Genomic DNA, 19,724 nt, shown 5'->3' with positions numbered 1-19,724 from the left:
AACGTACAAAATCAGCAGGGGATCAAATACTTATTCCCCTCACTGTACATCCACAAGTTATCTTGTTACAAATAGAGGATATTTTGAAGACCAATGTATCCTTAACTACAACACCATTCCCAGTAATAGTTACAGAAATGGTTTACTTGCTATGACTGTGATATGACTTGCTATGATTGTGATATTTTATCAACTTTAGATGAATGCACTGACTGCATCATACCCAAAAAGACTCAATGCTGTAATCGTTGCCAAAGGTGCTTCAACAAAGTGCTAAGTAAAGGGCCTGAATACTTGTGTAAATGTATTATCAGTTTATTTTGTATGAATTAGCAAAAAAAAATGTAAAACCAGTTTTGGATTTGTCATTATGGGGTATTGTGTAGATTGATGAGTGAAAAAAATTATTTACCGTAAATTTCGGACTATAAGCCGCAACTTTTTTCCCACGCTTTGAACCTCGCAGCTTAAACAATGACGCGGCTAATATATGGATTTTTCCCGCTTTCAAATTTTTTTTTCTCCAAAAAAACACATTCTGTGACGTGCTCAGTTTTTTGGCAGCATGAAGCTTTCATTAGACCAATGAAATTGCCGAACAGGTTAAGGTCAAACAGTGACGAGAGCGACAATGAAAACGATCCAATATCGGATGAAGCAATTCTGAGGCTATTCAACTCCGACACCGAAGGAGATGACTTCAGTGGTTTCAGTGCACAGGAGGAGGAAGATGGTGACCAATGACTTTCTTGGTAGGCTACTGTTTACTGCAAATGTTTTATTTTTTGTTACAAGCCGTGCTTCGTTAAAGCCCATTTAATTTTTTTTACAAGCCGTGCTTCGTTAAAGCCAATTTATTTTTGTTACAAGCCGTGTTTTGTTAAAGCCAATTTATTTTTGTTACAAGCCGTGTTTCGTTAAAGCCTGTGTAAAGTTCATTTGTTTCAATGTACCGGTAGGCACCTGCGGCTTATAGACATGTGCGGCTTATTTATGTTCAAAATAATAATTTAAAAAAAATTCAGTGGGTGCGGCTTATATTCAGGTGCGCTCAATAGTCCGGAAATGACGGTAATATAATATTAACTCCTACTGAATTATGCATTACTTGCAGTAAAATGATACAATAAATGTTAGTTTTGTCTTGGGAACAGGAGTGGAGAAATATTTATTTCAGCATCTCTTGAGAAAATGTGAATGCGTTGTTATGACAATGTTCTGCAACCAGCCAGTATTTCAAAAACATAAAATATGCACCCAAGACGAAGTAAAGTCTTATCAGAAACATGTTGTATAGTTTTCTCAAATTTGTATTTCCTTAAAACCGGTCAACTGATGACATTTGGACATTTTGCACAGGACCAATAGTTCCACTGTTTTGGAGATATTGCGTTTTCTCCCTGGTTCCTAAACAAAACAGACAACTATACCGATGTTAACTACATTAATAATGCATTCATGCTATCTATGTAAGACATTATTCTGGTGAGCACTACAATATTTAGTCATGACAGACGAGAAGCTGCATGTATCTAACTATAGTTGACAAACAAATGACCAACCAAATCTCAGAAATTATAATACGGCCTACCAAATCTCGAAAATTATAGACAAAAATCTTGTCTAAATTAGGGGTGAAAGTAGCCAGTAGGCTATATGGTCCAGTACGGAGTATCAGCAAAATAAATTATCATGGTGGATCGAAATGCGCTGGTAGCCTACTTTTTAAAGTGATTTGTTTGACAATCAGATGAAAACATCATCACACAATACCGATATGTGAAATTGAGCCTGTGCAGACCGTGGAAAACAGTAAACGGAATAGGATGTTTACATGCCACAGTTTACCGTCTAAGATCAACATATCTCAGGCATCTTATACGGGATTCTCATAACCGGGATACAAGCTTTTTTTAATTGTAAATGGAATATGACGTTTATATGCATCAACTCAAAAACAGAATACTTGAGTATCCCGAATAATAACAGGATATTGGTGTGCATGTAAATGTTGTCAGTGTTAAAAAGAAGTAGGCCTATGTGGTAATAGTAAAACAACTGCAAAACCATTTTTAAGAGTGCTATCTAAAAGCTCTACTTCATTATGATTAGGCATGCTAATTATTTATTCAAATGACGTACAAAAAAAAAAAACATCAAATAAAACCTTGACTGAGTGCTTAACCTAAATCAAAGAATCAAATATCAATAAACACATATTCAGTCAATCCACATGTCTATAAGAATAATAGCTCGTCATCCTCCTCGGGAACCTACATCAAAACCACTTAGACAGCCATTTCACAGCCATTCCTCCTACTTTGGGAAGTATTCCTGGAAGGAACAGGGTAGCTGCAGTCCCTACAGTATCCAGAGCTGTGCTCATAAATGAGGGTTTTTTCTCTTCCTCTTGTGCCTTCGCACCCTTAAGGGCATCTATCTCTCTTTGCATTTGGTGTGCTTTGTCATCAAACCCTTGCTGGAGAAGGTCATTCTGCTCCTGAAAATACAAGGTTTGTTTTTACACATCACGGACTGTGTCATTAAAACAAAACACATACACACAGTTAATCTTACCCCTAGAGTTCCTGTAGTTTTAAAGTGTTCTCCTCAATGTTTGTGTTTTTTTTATTCCTACCTTTAGTCTGGCCTGCAGAACTCTGTCATGCTCTGCTATGGCATTTCTACTGTCTCTCTCCATCCTCTCCATCAGCTGGTTCACATTCTCCTCATACGTCCTCTGCTGGTCCGCTCTCAACCTCTCCTGGACAACCAGCTGCTCCTCCATGGCTCGATTCTCCCGCTCAGATGCCTCCCTTCTTGCTTGCTCCGCTGCAGAGAAAGATAGACAGAGTATGTGTGAGAGAGAGAGAGTTAGTGAGATAAATATCAAAGAGAACGAGAGGTAAGCCTCCATTTGGTGGTCATTAGAATGTTGTTGCCAGGTCACGGAGTGCATATTCATGGTGACCTATATCACCTTCTGCTCTCTGCTCAGCTTCAGTGAGGGACTCGTCTGCTGACAGGACGGCCTGACCAATGCTGGCTTTCCTTTCCAAGTACTCCTTCAGTACCTCTTCAGCCTGGAACAATCACACATAATATTTAACTTTCAACATCACATCAGTGCATTCATAACTCCTTTGACCAGCATCCACAAAACATGATAATTACATAATATCCTGAAATAGCACCACCTCCCCAACATACCTTCACTCCCCTGCCTCCCTCAGATCTGTATTCGCTGGTGGCCAGTTTCAGGTCGTTGCAGTACTCTTTGTATCCTCCAGGGGTCATGTAGGAGCCATCCCTTATTTTCTCCTCCAAGGGGGCAAAGATGCATTCGATTTTGGACTCGCATGCCTTCTGGGACTCCTTGTAGTTCCTCTCACAGATCTTCTCATACTCCTCTTGAAGCACTTTCTATTTTTGTGTTTGAGAGGTTGGTTCAGAATTTACCAGAACAAACCTGAATGTCTTGGTTCAGTTGAGGTAATAAATGGTGAATAATCTGTCAATGTGCCCTTGAGTAAGGCATTTAACCCTAATTACTGCTGTAAGTCGCTCTGGATAAGTGTGTCTGCTAAATGACTAAAATGTACATGTAAGTGTAGCATAAAGGGGTAGCTCACCCAAATGACAAATTATCCTCATCTTGCTAAATACATGCATCACTGAATTGAATATTGACTCATTGAATATAGAATCTACATTCCCATACCATGAGCTCCAACTGGTACTTCTGGTCCTCGTCTTTGAAGGAGTTGTTGATGAATATGGCCACAGCCTCCTTCTCCATGGCAGCATGCACTTCAGACAGCTCCTCTTGGGTCTCTGTGGGGTAGGCTACCCAGTCAGCCATACCCTTCTGGTAGTGGGCCCTGGCCCTCTCGATGGCACTGGAGTTCTCAATCTGGGCCAGCGCCAACACAGCATTGTCCAGGCAGGGGATCTGCCCGCTCCGGATGGCGGACACATACGTCTCTGCCAGGTTTCCCAGCACTGCAGGAGAGGGCAGGAAATCAGCACATCTGGTAGTTGTGGTAGTGATGGTGTGATACTGTGGTGGTCAGTGGTGCTTGTATAGAAGTAAAGTAAGTAGTAGAATTAGTAGTAATTTAAGTACTAATGGTGTTGTTAGTTGTACTGGTCATGGTACTTGTAGTAATCGTAATTATAATAATAGAGGAAGTGGTTATAGTAGCAGCAGTACTTTAGTTGTATTATCAAACATCATGACCTACTTTCATAAGTGCTTTCCATCCTCAATATCAGTGTTGTAATACTCACGTCTGCCGGTAACTTTCAGGCCCTGTTTCAGGGTCTTGGTCTTGGCCTCATTGAAGACGTGGTCACAGAACTCCTTAGCTTGCTCCACAAAGGCAGGCTCCAGGTCAGCATCGGTCAGCTCCTCCATACGTCTCATTTTGTCTCCGCTGGCTGGCCTCTCAAACACAAAGCACCAGCGAGGAGAGAAATAGTTCCGCAGACAGCTACGAGGCAGATTGTATGCCTGATCTTTCTTACTATGACCTTTGTAAATTAAATGAAAAGTAGATCAATCATTAATCAACAAATTAAATGTTTAACAGTGACATTTTTTGTAAAAGAAATGCATTTAATATTTTTATATCCAACATGTCTTTTGTAAAAGTGTTGTTAACTTTGGTAAATTCAATCTAACCATGGTTTAGAATAAGAGATTAAGTTAGCTGTGCTAGCTGGTGTTCCCTTCACCTGTTCTCAGTTTAAGAGCATTCTCCAGGTACTCATTGGCTGTGATGGGTCTCCCATCAACCTCCAGGGTCAGGGTGAAATCTCTGACTGTCCACACAAAGGAAGGAAAGTAACGCAGGTACTCTGAAGATTCCTCCCCGTCTCGCTGGTTGGACTTCACCTTGATGTGCTCTGTCAGTTCTGTCACATAGCTGTAGAAGGCGGTGTTGAGGACAAAATTAACCCCGATTTACTAACATGCAGTATAGTGCTGAGCGATTAGTGCTTTTTGAGGTCGGTTCGGTTGTTGGAGATGAAATGAACCCAGACATACAACACTACACTATATTTCTTTATAGGCCTGCTGAAGGATACTGTAGTTTCTCCAGTGCGTTGTTGTCGATGGTTCCCATGCTGTTGTACACCAGAGTACTGCTGAGCAGGACAGCCAGGGAAAAGATCCAGTTGTCATTCTTCTCATCACCCTGCAGACACAACAGAAGGAACACATACTCTGTTCATACTAGAGTGAAATCAAGTCAGTAACTAAATGTCTACTCGACGCCGTTTTATGGGCTCCCTACCTAAATAAAGGTCAAAGCTGGAATCCTTAATTGAAACATTAACCAAGCCCCACCCTGCCTCAGTTTTGGTTAAAAAAAAGCTAACAAAAAAAAGCTGAGGGATGGGCCTGGAGAGATGTAACCACTCAAATTCATAGACTGAGCTATGGGTGCAATGACTCACCATCTGTGACATCCTAATTGCAGTTAACCATGATGTTATACAGTGTTTAATTACATTTACAAACATTGGAGTAAAACAAGCTTATAACTAAGCTCATGGGTCATTATTTATTTGTTATACTCTTTAGAATAAATGGGTATATATCATACATTTATAAGTCAGACATTATATACAGTTGATGACATCAGCTCTCAGTACTAGACACAGTTTATTGAGATAACATGGGATTTTACCCATAGCAATGTTATATTCTGTCATCTAAACAATCTGAGCCATAAAAGGTTTTTGACAGAGAGTGAACATTGACCTCCCACCTTCTCCACATCCCCCAGCCCCTCTGTATCCAGCAGCACCAGGGTGTGGTCTCTTTTTTCAGGGTGAGGCACACACCACATCCAGATGCCCTTAGTTTTGGACTGGATGGTGGCTCCCAGGGCAAAACCTTGAGGACAGAGGATAAAAACGGTTCTTAGGATGGAATCTGTAAAGAGCCAGCAGGATGTAAAGTGTTTACTCAAGGCTGCTGGTTTTCAGATGAACCTTTTTGTGTAATTATACTGTATATCATACTGACAGACTGAAAGTGAAACTAGCAGCCAGTGCAAAACGGCACACTTATCTACACAACCCATCTAGAACAAATGTGGTCGGAACAAAATGTTTTTTTGAGATTTGCTCTGCTGTCTGGTTGTACGTTATGGTGTAAAAGAGAAACTGTAGTTTCCAAGACGCAATAACAGGGCGTGTCGAATTTCCAATTTTGGAGAGAAAAAAAAATCAAAGCACAATGTGGTCAGAACAGGACAAATCTGTACTTTGGTGCAGCATATCTGTCTAACTCTGAATGACAAATGCAGTACATATATAGACATGCTGTACATAAGTTAACACTTTCTGTTTCACATTTCTATTACCCTATCTTTATGAGAAATCATTATCTTATACATAATCATTCCTTATCCATATAACAGTGTTGAGGTCATGCATATTGTTATGTACACTGAACAAAAATACATGAAACAATTTCAAAGATTTTATTGAGTTACAGTCCAAATAAGGAAATCAGAAAATAAAACATAAAAAATAGGGGGGTGGATCAGAAAACCAGTCAGTATCTGGTGTGGCCATCATTTGCCTCATGCAGCGTGACATATCTCCTTCGCATAGAGTTGATCAGGCTGTTGATTGTGGTGTGAGGAATGTTGTCCCACTCGTCTTCAATGGCTGTGCGAAGTTGCTGGATATTGGTGGGAACTGGAACACGATGTCGAACACGTCGATCCAGAGCATCCCAAAAATTCTCAATGAGTGACATGTCTGGTGACTATGCAGGCCATGTAAGAACTGGGACATTTTCAGGAATTGTGTACAGATCCTTGCGACATGGGGCCCTGCATTATAATGCGGAAACATGAGGTGATGGCGGCGGATGAATGACACGACAATGGACCTCAGGATCTCGTCACGGTATCGTTGTCAGTAGCTTATGCCAGCCCATACCATAACGCCATTGAAGGTGAGCATTTGCCCACTGAAGTCGGTTAAGACACCAAACTGCAGTCAGGACAAGACCATGGCGAGGACGACGAGCACGCAGATGAGCTTTCTTGAGACGGTTTCTGACCGTTTGTGCAGAAATTCTTCAGTTGAGCAAACCCACAGTTTCATCTGCTGCCCGGGTGGCTGGTCTCAGACGATCCCGCTGGTGAAGAAGCCAAATATATAAACTCAGCAAAAAAAGAAACGTCCTCTCACTGTCAACTGCATTTATTTTCAGCAAACTTAACATGTGTAAATATTTGTATGAACTTAACAAAATTCAACAACTGGGTAATAAACTGAACAAGTTCCACAGACATGTGACTAACAGAAATAGAATAATGTGTCCCTGAACAAAATCAAAAGTAACAGTCAGTATCAGGTGTGGCCTCCAGCTGCATTAAGTACTGCAGTGCATCTCCTCCTCATGGACTGCACCAGATTTGCCAGTTCTTGCTGTGAGATGTTACCCCACTCTTCCACCAAGGCACCTGCAAGTTCCCAGACATTTCTGGGGGGAATGGCCCTAGCCCTCACCCTCCGATCCAACAGGTCCCAGACGTGCTCAATGGGATTGAGATCCGGGCTCTTTGCTGGCCATGGCAGAACACTGACATTCCTGTCTTGCAGGAAATCATGCACAGAACGAACAATATGGCTGGTGGCATTGTCATGCTGGAGGGTCATGTCAGGATGAGCCTTCAGGAAGGGTACCACATGAGGGAGGAGGATGTCTTCCCTGTAACGCACAGCGTTGACACTGCCTGCAATGACAATAAGCTCAGTCCGATGATGCAGTGACACACCGCCCCAGACCATGACGGACCCTCCACCTCCAAATCGATCCCGCTCCAGAGTACAGGCCTTGGTGTAACGCTCATTCCTTCGACTATAAATGCAAATCCGACCATCACCCCTGGTGAGACAAAACCGTGACTCGTCAGTGAAGAGCACTTTTTGCCAGTCCTGTCTGGTCCTGCGACGGTGGGTTTGTGCCCATAGGCGTCATTGTTCCCGGTGATGTCTGGTGAGGACCTGCCTTACAAAAGGCCTACAACCCCTCAGTCCAGCCTCTCTCAGCCTATTGCGGACAGTCTGAGCACTGATGGAGGGATTGTGCGTTCCTGGTGTAACTAGGGCAGTTGTTGTTGCCATCCTATACATGTCCCGCAGGTGTGATGTTCGGATGTACCGATCCTGTGCAGGTGTTGTTACACGTGGTCTGCCACTGCGAGGACGATCAGCTGTCCGTCCTGTCTCCCTGTAGCTCTGTCTTAGGAGTCTCACAGTATGGACATGGCAATTTATTGCCCTGGCCACATCTGCAGTCCTCATGCCTCCTTGCAGCATGCCTAAGGCATGTTCACAGAGATGAGCAGGGACACTGGGCATCTTTCTTTTGGTGTTTTTCAGAGTCAGTAGAAAGGCCTCTTTAGTGTCCTAAGTTTTCATAACTGTGACCTTAATTGCCTACCGTCTGTAAGCTGTTAGTGTCTTAATGACCGTTCCACAGGTGCATGTTCATTCATTCTTCATAGTTCATTGAACAAGCATGGGAAACAGTGTTTAAACGCTTTACAATGAAGATCTGTGTAGTGATTTGGATTTTTATGAATTGTCTTTGAAAGACAGGGTCCTGAAAAAGGGACGTTTCTTTTTTTGCTGAGTTTAGGTCCTGGACTGGCATGGTTACGCGTAGTCTGCGTTGTGAGGTCGGTTGGATGTACTGTCAAAATGACGTTGGAGGTGGCTTATGATAGAGAAGTTAACATTCAATTCTCTGGCAACAGCTCGGGTGGACAATCTTGAAGTCAGCATGCCAATTGCACTTTCCCTCAAAACTTGAGACATCTGTGGCATTGTGTTGTGAGACAGAACTGAACATTTTAGAGTGGCTTTTTATTGTCCCCAGCACAAGGTGCACCGGTGTAATGATCATGCGGTTTAATCAGCTTCTTGATATGCCACACCTGTCAGGTGGATGGATTATCGTGGCAAAGGAGAAAAGCTCACTAACAGGGATGTAAGCAAATTTGTGCACAGCATTTCAGAGAAATAAGCTTTTTGTGTATATAGAAAATGTCTAGGATCTTTTATCTTAGGCTCATGAAACTTGATCGGAACATAGATTTTAAAAATGCTTTAGTGGATGTGCTTACCTTTCCTCTCCCCAGCCAGCTTGTTCATGAGGTAGGACTTTCCGGTGCGGTACAGCCCGACCACCGACACCACTACCACATGCTGGTCAATCTTGTCCAGGATGTCCAGTGCACTGCGGACCACACGCAGCTTCCCATCACTGTCGTTCTCTATCAGACATACTGGTTCCTTCATGGATACTGTCTGGCCTGACATGATGCTGACCAAAATAAACGAAGGCAAAGACACACATAATAACTTTTTTTCGAGTAGGACACTGGTGTGTGTGTGTGTGTGTGTGTGTGTGTGTGTGTGTGTGTGGTGTGTGTGTGTGTGTGTGTGTGTGTGTGTGTGTGTGTGTGTGTGTGTGTGGGGACAGTACCAGTCAAAAGTTTGGACACACCTACTCATTCAAGGGTTTTTCTTGATTTTTCCTTTTTTCTATAGTGAAGTCATCAGAACTTTGAAATAACACACAGGGAATCATGTAGTAACCAAAAAAGTGTTAAACAATTATTATTTTTATATTTGAGATTCTTCAAAGTAGCCACACTGCCTTGATGACAGCTTTGCACACTTTTGGCATTCTCTCAACCAGCTTCAACTGAAATGCTTTTCCAACAGTCTTGAAGGAGTTCCTACATATGCTGAGCACTTGTTGGATGCTTTTCCTTCACTCTGCAGTCCAACTCATCCCAAACCATCTCAATTGGGTTGACGTCGGGTGATTGTGGATGCCAGGTCACCTGATGCAGCACTCCATCACCCTCCTTCTTGGTCAAATAGCCCTTACATGGTAGAGAGGTGAACATTCAATTCTCAACATCCACTAAAGCATTGGAGTCGTAACCAAAAGGTTGCTGGACCAAGCTGACAAGGTAAAAATCTGTCGTTCTGCCCCTGAACAAGGCAGTTAACCCACTGTTCCCCGGTAGGCCATAATTGTAAATAAGAATGTGTTCTTAACCTGTCTGGGCTAGGGGGCAGTATTTTCACGGCCGGATAAAAAACGTACCCGATTTAAACTGGTTACTACTCTTGCCCAGAAACGAAAATATGCATATAATTAGTAGATTTGGATAGAAAACACTAAAGTTTCTAAAACTGTTTGAATGGTGTCTGTGAGTATAACAGAACTCATATGGCAGGCCAAAACCTGAGAAGATTCCATACAGGAAGTGCCCTGTCTGACAATTTGTTGTCCTTCTTTTGCATCTCTATCGAAAATACAGCATCTGTGCTGTAACGTGACACTTTCTAAGGCTTCCATTGGCTCTCTAAAACCGCCAGAAAGTGGAATGGGGTGTCTGCTGTCTCTGGGCAAAGTACAGCAGCAGAGTTTGTAAGTGGTCAGCCTGGGGACAGTGAGACTGAGATGCGTGTTCACGAGACTTCTCCATTTTTTTCTTTCAGTCTTTGAATGAATACAACGTTGCCCGGTTGGAATATTATCGCTATTTTACGAGAAAGATCGCATAAAAATGTATTTTAAACAGCGTTTGACATGCTTCTAAGTATGGTAATGGAATATTTTGAATTTTTTGGTCAGGAAATGCGCTCGCGCGTTACCCTTCGGATAGTGACCTGAACGCACAAACAAAACGGAGGTATTTGGATATAACTATGGATTATTTGGAACCAAAACAACATTTGTTGTTGAAGTAGAAGTCCTGGGAGTGCATTCTGACAAAGAACAGCAAAGGTAATCCAATTTTTCTAATAGTAATTCTGAGTTTAGTGAACCCCAAACTTGGTGGGTGTCAAATTAGCTAGCCTGTGATGGCCGAGCTATGTACTCAGAATATTGCAAAATTGCAAAATCTTAAAATAATTGTTATGTATTTTGTCAACGTTTATCATGAGTAATTTAGTAAATTCACTGGAAGTTTTCGGTGGGTATGCTAGTTCTGAACATCGCATGCTAATGTAAAAAGCAGTTTTTTGATATAAATATGAACTTGATTGAACGAAACATGCATGTATTGTATAACATAATGTCCTAGGAAGTATAGTATGTTCCGTACTGACTGACCTTTTTGTCTTAATGTAATGATAATGATGGACTGTCGTTTCTCTTTGCTTATTTGAGCTGTTCTTGCCATTATATGGACATTGTCTTTTACCAAATAGTGCTATCTTCTGTATACCACCACAACCTTATCACAACACAACTGATTGGCTCAAATGCATTAAGAAGGAAAGAAATTCCACAAATTAACTTTTAACAAGGCACACCTGTTAATTGAAATGCATTCCAGGTGACTACCTCATGAAGCTGGTTGAGAGAATGCCAAGAGTGTGCAAAGCTGTCATCAAGGCAAAGGGTGGCTACCTTGAAGAATCTCAAATATAAAATATATTTTGATTTGTTGAACACTTTTTTGGTTACTTCATGATTCCATAAGTGTTCTTTTATAGTTTTGATGTCTTCACTATTATTCTACCATGTAGAAAATAGTACAATTAAAGAAAAGCCTTGGAATGAATAGGTGTGTCCAAACAGCAGACAACAGGAAAAGTACGTTCAAATTCAAAGACAGGAGAGGAGTCTTCCACTCTCTGATTCGTAGAGGCTACTCCATGAATAGACTCCATGTATAGTTCTGAATGTGCTTGCATGTACAGGCGTGGTTATCCAATCAATTAATTTACCGCAAATGTTTTGTTGCAAAAATATTTTTTCACCAGCCAACATTAAACCTGTCATTTTGCAAATCAATAGCTATATATCATATAGTAAAAAAGCCCACATTTAGAAGTGAAAGAGAGTTTAGGCTTACCTCGGAAACACTGTACCGTACAGTGAGCTTGTTGTTCAGTCTGTTGTCCGCGTTTGCATGGCAAAAGAGATCGGTTGTGATATTGAAACTGAAAGTGTTTCTCTAACGTTAACAATTAAGCTTCCGGGAAAGCACGACGTTTCCCCCCCCAATAAACTCTGCTGCAGTGAAACATGACCTGACAAATACCGCGTTCATGTGCTGGTAGGTACTAGGAACTCAGAAAAGTTCGACTTACTAATGGTGTGAACACGATATGTGAATAGCCTACAGTAGAACTACAACCAGTTAGCAAGTCGACCATACCCGAGTTTTCTTGTTCCAACTAGCACTAGAACGAATCACTATTCCTATCTGGAACAAAAGACAGATAATTGGCTCAATAACGCCATTAAAACATTATTATTTTTTTAAAATTTTAAGTCGGATGCGTCAGTTCCATATCCTATTTGACTGGTGAAAATAATTGATGAAACATAGACAAATAGATACAACTAGTTACTACAGCCACAACGTCATTGACCTCGCCTATTTCTATAATTTACATTCTTAAAATGTGATTTTAAACCTAACCTTAACCACACTGTTAACATTATGTCTAGCCCTAACCTTAAATTAAGACCAAAAAGCACATTTATTTTTTGTTTTCATTCATTTTTTTGATAACAGACAATTTTGACTTTGTGGCTGTGGTAACTAGTTGAAACCCCCTTGAAATAGGTACTCGATATTGCGACATCCTCTGCAATTTTACAGTTGGTTTGGAGCAGGCTTTTGGAGAGGTCGTTTATGTGAGTGGGCTACTATCGACTAATGCTTTTCCAAAGCAGGAAAACAGTTACATGTTTGAAGACAAATTTCGTAATGAAATTAAAGCTAGCATTGGACAATATTTGAACTTCACTTTTAATTGTGTATGCATATGGCTCAGCTGTTTAATTATGCAGATCATAATAATATTTCTTACATAACCTTCGCAGTAGTCCTAGTCTATATAATATTCACATAATTCACCTGAACTATATTTAATTCATAATTGTATTATAGATTGAATATTTCTGGGAGCTGTAGGCTGATCATCCTGTGAAGCCACTTGACCATGGATTCCCCAATGTGCCTGGATGAAAACGCCGATGGCGAGCTTCATGTAGTTCCTGGTGCCATCAAGTACCTGACGGGACTGAACCAGAAAGTCATAGTGGTGGCGGTGGTCGGGCTGTACCGCACCGGCAAGTCCTACCTCATGAACAAGCTGGCTGGAAAGAGAAAAGGTGAGACAGAGACTGACTGATGCTGAGAGACATATCTGAAATCACAAACTGGTTTGGGTATAATCTGTGCCTCAATAGACAATTCCCAATTTTTTGCATCTGTACATTTCTTTCAGAAGAAAAAGTATATTCAATTTTTTTGTCTTAAAACGGTCTTTGAAATATTGATTTAGGTTTTACCCTGGGAGCCACCATCCAATCCAAGACTAAGGGAATCTGGATGTGGTGTGTGCCTCACCCTGAAAAAAGAGACCACACCCTGGTGCTGCTGGATACAGAGGGGCTGGGGGACGTGGAGAAGGTGAGAGGTCAACGTTCAGTCTCTTTAAAATCCACATTAGTAATCTAGCACAGTGAACAAATATCTAAACACACATACACTACATGACCAAAAGTATGTAGCCACCTGCTCGTCTAACATCTCATTCCAAAGTCATGTGCAAACTGGGCCTTCCCCAAACTGTTACCACAAAGTTGGAAGCACAGAATTGTTTAGAATGTCATTGTATGCTGTAGCGTTAAGATTTCCCTTAACTGGAATTAAGGGGCCTAGCCCAAACAATAAAATACAGCACCAAACTTTACAGTTGGCACAATGCATTCGGGCAGGTAGCGTTCTCCTGGCATCCACCAAACCCAGATTCGTCCGTCGGACTGCCAGATGGTGAAACGTGACTCATCACTCCAGAGAACGCATTTCCAATGCTGCAGAGTCCAATGGCAGCAATCTTTACACCACTCCAGCCGACTCTTGGCATTGCACATTGTTACCTTAGGCTTTTGTGCTACTGCTTGGCCATGGAAACCCATTTCATGAAGCTCCCAATGAACAGTACTTGTGCTGACGTTGCTTCCAGAGCCAGTTTGGAACTCGGTAGTGAGTGTTGCAACCGAGGACAGACGATTTTATGCGCAACGAGCTTCAGCACTCAGCGGACCCGTTCTGTGAGCTTGTGCGGCCTACCACTTCACGGCTGAGCCTTTGCGTTGTTGCTCCTAAACATTTCCACTTCACAATAACAGCACTAACAGTTCACCGGAGCTGCCCTAGCAGGGCAGAAATTTGACGAACTGACTTGTTGGAAAGGTGGCATCCTATGATGTTGCCACGTTGAAAGTCACTGAGCTCTTCAGTAAGGCCAATCTCCTGCCAATGTTTGTCTATGGAGATTCCATGGCTTTGTGCTCGATTTTATACACCTGTTAGCAACAGGTTTGACTGAAATAGCCGAACCCACTAATTTGAAGGGGTGTCCACATACTTTTGTATATATAGTGTATTTGAAATGATTTCATTTAATTTAGCCATATCACCAATAGGCATGTCGCTGTTGTCATACTTGTTTCAGGGAGATTCTAAGAATGATGCCTGGATCTTCTCCTTGGCCATTCTGTTAAGCAGTACTCTGGTCTACAACAGTTGAGGGACCATCGACAATCAAGCCGTGGAGAATCTCCAGTATCCTTTAAACCAATATCTATTTCCCCATGGCAAACCTCCCCTGTTTCCTCTCCTGTTGACTTTAACAGGTGTACAGGTCACATGGGTAGGGGAAATTTCCCCCAACCGGGCCATTTCTTAGAACTCCCTCTCATATTGAAAGTGAAAGTGCTGTATGTTTGTATATCTGTTGGATGCTGAGCAAAATGTCCTTATAGACCTGGAGCAATATATTGTGTTACTGACAGCATTAATTAAGTGTTTGCAGAATGTTCAACACACTGTACTTTGTTGGATCCATTCCCTTAGGGGTTACTCAGTGCATGTGGACACAGTCCATTCAAAAATAAACTGAAACTGCTCGTATGCTATAACTGTTGTATAGCAAGTCCTTGTACAACTGTAGCAGTCACATGTCAATGCAGATGCACATTCTTTTTTGAACTTTGGTAGCTTTTATCAGTCAATCCTCAACCGGCCCTATAGATATGTGAGTGAGCTGACAGAGCGGATCAAGGTGAATTCTTCCAGTGCAGCTTCATCCTCTCACGATGACGAGGAAGGAGGGGACGCCCAGTTTGTGCAGTTCTTTCCGAATTTTGTGTGGGCCATCAGAGATTTCACTCTACTACTCGAGATCGACGGTAGAAACGTCACCGAAGATGAGTATCTGGAGCATTCCCTGGAACTCAGAAAAGGTGACATTAGCACTAGCCACCACCCCAATGATCAACTGTGCACAATGTCTCTAGAATAGAGCTCCCCATGAACAATTATTCAGTTGGAACAATCACTATCTCACAAAGAGCATAGGGGTTGTGAAACAAGATGATTGAGATGGCTCTGCCTGTCAAAATGACCTATTATAAAATCATTCCTATGAAAATGTAATATAGGATTACACTCATAATCAAACAGACACATAAACCAAATTATTTTATCCAGTTGGTTTATTGAACATAAAGTCTTCTTCCTCATGTTAATTTAAGCATATCTCTGTATATGCTTGTCTGTTAATGATTGTGTGTTTGGATGGTCAACAAAGGGCCAGTCTCCCAGACACAGATTAGGCCTCCAGACGAGATTCTCCAATGAACACACTTTTGTGTCCAGGACAAGGCCTAATCTGTGTCTGGGAAACCAGCCCTAAAAATAGATTAATGTCAACTGTAATGGTGAATGCTGACTATCATTCAGGTGGGGGTAAAAATAACTTGATGTACAACCTCCCACGACAGTGCATCCGGAACTACTTCCCCTCGCGCAAGTGCTTTGTATTCCCCACCCCTACAACTCCTGCCAACATGCCCCATCTGGATTCCATGGACGAAGCTGACCTGTGTGGAAGCTTCCGAAAGGTTGCAGATACTTTCTGCCACTTCATTTTCCAGGAGAGCCGTACCAAAACTGTCAAAGGGGGCCACAAAGTAACCGGGAGAAGTAAGTCAAATATCAGCAGATTCTGCACAGATGCATTGAATGTAGCCTATGTTATTGTACCACCAAATGTATACACTTATATTTTTCTTCCCGCCTCTTTTCTGATTGCAGTGCTCAGCCACTTGGTTAACACCTATGTGGAGACCATAGCCAAAGGCTCTGTGCCCTGTCTAGAGAATGCGGTGCTGGCCATGGCTCAAATTGAGAACCAGGCTGCTGTGGATGAGGGCCTGGCGGTGTACCAGAGGGGCATGGAGGAGGTGAAGGCCTTATTCCCTGTGGCCATGGGTTAGATTTCAGCTCATCACCTCCGCTCAGACCACCAGGCCACGCAGGCTTTCATGAAACGATCCTTCAAAGACGAAAATTGCGATTTCTTGAAAGCGTTGGCGGTAAGGGTCATCATTTGAGATCGGTGCCTGGCACAAACACTGCTTTAGTTCTTAACTCTGTCAAGGACCACTTTTTACAAATGCTTCCCTTAAACAGTCTTGACTCCTGCAGGTGGTCATTGCAAAGCACTACGCTGACCTCCTCATCCAGAACGTGGATGCCTCAGAGAAGAAGTGTGCGTCCCTTCTGGAGAAGCTGTCTGCTCCGATGGCCCAGAAGATTAAGGAGGGGATCTACGCTACACCTGGAGAATATGAGCTTTACTGCAATCACCATGACAACATGGTGGCACAGTACCGAGCCGAGCCCGTCAAAGGAGTTAGGGTAAGAGCTTCGAGCTGAATCCTTGCTATGGCTGAAACATTTATCAAAAAATCCATATTGAACACTGGAGTTGTTCTCGTCTTTCAGGTCAATCGACTCACAGTAGTTTCAATGTCGTAGATGGATTGCTGTTTCTATCAACCTCTGTTACTGTTATGATTCACATTAGCTTCCATAAAGTATTTCTAGGCATCTACAGCATCATACCAGAAACACATCCAACCGGTTTTAGATTGCCATTAACCAATGATAAAACATGTAGCCTTTCAGGGTGTTTTCTGCAGGCTGAGGAGATTCTTGAGCAGTTCCTGAGGGAGAAGAGTCTAGAGAAGAATTCCATCTTGCAGGATGACAAAAAATGGACAGAAAATGAGAAAAAGATCCATGGTAAGTCCAAAATATAGCATTGGGATGTTATTTTCTGCTTGAATTCAGGTTTCTGGTTGGAGTGACTTCTCACAATAAATATGTGATAGTCTTGCACGAAGTCAACATAGATCTGGGATGTTTGAAAGAGTACGTATGCGGGCTAAAGTTTAACCTAAAAGTTATGGCCTACTCCAGAACATGGAAAAGATCAGGGGCTGTCTGTTGCCTCCATATGAAAGAGAACATGAGTAGTCTAGAAGTTATTGTGTTTTCCTACCTCAACTCTTCTTTTGGACCATGCAGAGGAGAAGGAGAGATCAGCTATGCTGGAGCAGGAGAAGAAGGCTGCTGAAGAGAAACGGTTGGAGATGGAGCGCACCATGGAGGACGATCGCAGAAGCAAAGATGAGAAGTTGAAGCAGATGGAAGAGAAGATGAAGGACAATTTGAAGCAACAGGGACGGGACTTCCACAGGGCCTTGGAGTGCAAGATGCAGGAGCAGAAGGATCTGCTGGAGAAGGGCCACAAGGAGAAGGCTGACTTAATGAGACAGGAGATAGAGGAGTTCAAGAAGAGAAACACACCTGAGAAGGAAGGAGGTGGTTTCCTTGAGTCTACAGTCATGCCTGTTCTTCGATTTGGAATGGACGTTGCCAACACTTTCTGTCAATATAAGCTCATGAAGGTGGCTTTTATGAAGTAGAAACATTGTGTATTACTTGAGCAGGTACACAAAGAGACAAGTTTCTTAATTTTCCCCCTTCCACTTTCCTCATCCATTTTTGCAGTAACGCTGCAATTAGTTGGTTTTAGTGTTGGGTAGTGCAGAAATGTCCATATGTTTTTGTTAGCTGCATGTGTGACATAACTCCACCAGTCCTATTTATGATATCATTTACGAAGATTATACTTTACATTTTTTCGATAAAAATATTTATGTTTTTTATCAATTAGTATATTTGAGTGTAACCACAATATTTGTTGTATTATTTGTTCTGTCTTTTCTGATGGATTAAATTGCAATTGCAACCTACTTGCTATGACTTGATTTAAAAATAGCGATATTTGGGAGATGATTTCCTTTTCAAATAACTGAAAGTGAGAGGTTGTAATCTGAATAAAGGGAGAAAAAAAAGGCCATTCTTGAACATAGGGTGAGACATTCTTACTAATTTGCTGGAGAACCAGTTTGGATTTAAGTATTATTTTTGTATGACTGAAGCCTTTAGTGCGAGGTCTAGTGCTTTAATATTTAATCATTTCTGCCCTCCGAATTCATATTTATTATATAAATAGGCCCATTTAAGTTTGTCCGGCTTGCCGTTCCAAATAAAATATAATCTTTTTTTTTAATCAAATAATAAAAAGAACTGTTCGCTAGGTGTAGGTAAGACCATAAGCAAATAGGTAAACTGGGATATGACTAAATAATCAATCAGGAGGATTTTTCCAAAATTAGACAGGAATTTACCTTTCTATGGTAACAAAATGTTATCTATAGTTTGCTTTATTTTTTAAAATATCTTACACTTGATCTTTTTTGAATAAGTTTCCCCATTTCTTATTGACCTAAATTGCTGTTGTTTTAGAGATGAGTACTGAATTGCATGGCCTCTAAAGGCACATTTAAAATGGTCCCATACAGTAAGGGGATTTACAGTACCTGTGTTATGTCTGAAAAATGTACTTATAAATTCCTCTGTCCTAATTTAAAAAAAAGTTAGCATCCAATAGGCTTTGATTAAATGTTCAATATCCTCGCCCACATGGGAATTCAGTAAGAGTAATGTATATGCCAATTATCCGATGGTCCGACCGCATTCTATCCCATCAACACTTTTTAAACTTTTGGTGCCAATGAGAATGACATAAGAAAAAGTCAAGACGACTATCTTGATTAAGCCTCCGCCATATACAGTTGAAGTCGGAAGTTTACATACACCTCAGCCAAATACATTTAAACTCAGTTTTTCACAATTCCTGACATTTAATCCTAGTAAAAATGCCCTGTTTTAGGTCAGTTAGGATCACCATTTTATTTTAAGAATGTGAAATGTCAGAATTATAGTAGAGAGAATTATTTATTTCAGCTTTTATTTCTTTCATCACATTCCCAGTGGGTCAGAAGTTTACATACACTCAATTAGTATTTGGTAACATTTCCTTTAAATTGTTTAACTTGGGTCAAACGTTTCGGGTAGCCTTCCACAAGCTTCCCACAATAAGTTGGGTGAATTTTGGCCCATTCCTCCTGACAGAGCTGGTGTAATTGAGTCAGGTTTGTAGGCCTCCTTGTTCGCACACGCTTTTTCAGTTCTGCCCACAAATTTTCTATAGGAGTGAGGTCAGGGCTTTGTCATGGCCACTCCAATACCTTGACTTTGTTGTCCTTAAGCCATTTTTCCACAACTTTGGAAGTATGCTTGGGGTCATTGTCTATTTGGAAGACCCGTTTGCGACCAAGCTTTAACTTCCTGACTGATGTCTTGAGATGTTGCTTCAATATATCCACATAATTTTCCATCCTCATGATGCCATCTATTTTGTGAAGTGCACCAGTCCCT

General features: G+C 41.5%; 1 protein-coding gene and 1 pseudogene across 2 annotated transcripts; one reads left to right on the top strand and one right to left on the bottom strand.

The window, feature by feature from the left end:
• Positions 1-291: 291 nt before the first annotated feature.
• Positions 292-12,224, bottom strand: LOC106582240 (guanylate-binding protein 3). Its single transcript, XM_045704693.2, has 11 exons — positions 11,922-12,224; positions 9,162-9,361; positions 5,778-5,905; positions 5,092-5,201; positions 4,738-4,928; positions 4,291-4,533; positions 3,722-4,002; positions 3,211-3,423; positions 2,981-3,083; positions 2,639-2,832; positions 292-2,500 (listed from the first exon to the last, which is right to left on the bottom strand). The coding sequence occupies exons 2-11, from the start codon at positions 9,355-9,357 to the stop codon at positions 2,279-2,281; spliced, it is 1,881 nt and encodes a 626-aa protein (XP_045560649.2). The 5' UTR covers positions 9,358-9,361; positions 11,922-12,224; the 3' UTR covers positions 292-2,278.
• A 401-nt stretch (positions 12,225-12,625) lies between these two features.
• LOC106594729 (guanylate-binding protein 2-like) lies at positions 12,626-18,574 on the top strand (annotated as a pseudogene). Its single transcript, XR_014382056.1, has 10 exons — positions 12,626-12,712; positions 12,969-13,192; positions 13,366-13,493; positions 14,542-14,651; positions 15,120-15,331; positions 15,831-16,073; positions 16,185-16,465; positions 16,578-16,790; positions 17,075-17,177; positions 17,463-18,574. The product of XR_014382056.1 is annotated as a guanylate-binding protein 2-like (transcript).
• The last annotated feature ends 1,150 nt before the right edge of the window (positions 18,575-19,724 follow it).

This window comes from Salmo salar, chromosome 21, assembly GCF_965601325.2.
Source record: "Salmo salar chromosome 21, fSalSal1, whole genome shotgun sequence".
NCBI classification, from domain to species: Eukaryota; Metazoa; Chordata; class Actinopteri; order Salmoniformes; family Salmonidae; genus Salmo; species Salmo salar.
The sequence above is the reverse complement of the archived record's forward strand: the minus strand, read 5'-3'. Positions and strand labels throughout refer to the sequence as shown.

What these genes read in the sequence shown, in the direction of transcription:
- LOC106582240 (XM_045704693.2), bottom strand. Translation starts at nt 9,357, where the DNA reads ATGTCAGGCCAGACAGTATCCATGAAGGAACCAGTATGTCTGATAGAG. An exon ending in TGCTCTTAAACTGAGAACAG is followed by an intron (nt 4,534 to 4,737) that starts GTGAAGGGAACA and finishes TAATTTACAAAG; the next exon opens with GTCATAGTAAGAAAGATCAG. An exon ending in AGTACCAGTTGGAGCTCATG is followed by an intron (nt 3,424 to 3,721) that starts GTATGGGAATGT and finishes ACACAAAAATAG; the next exon opens with AAAGTGCTTCAAGAGGAGTA.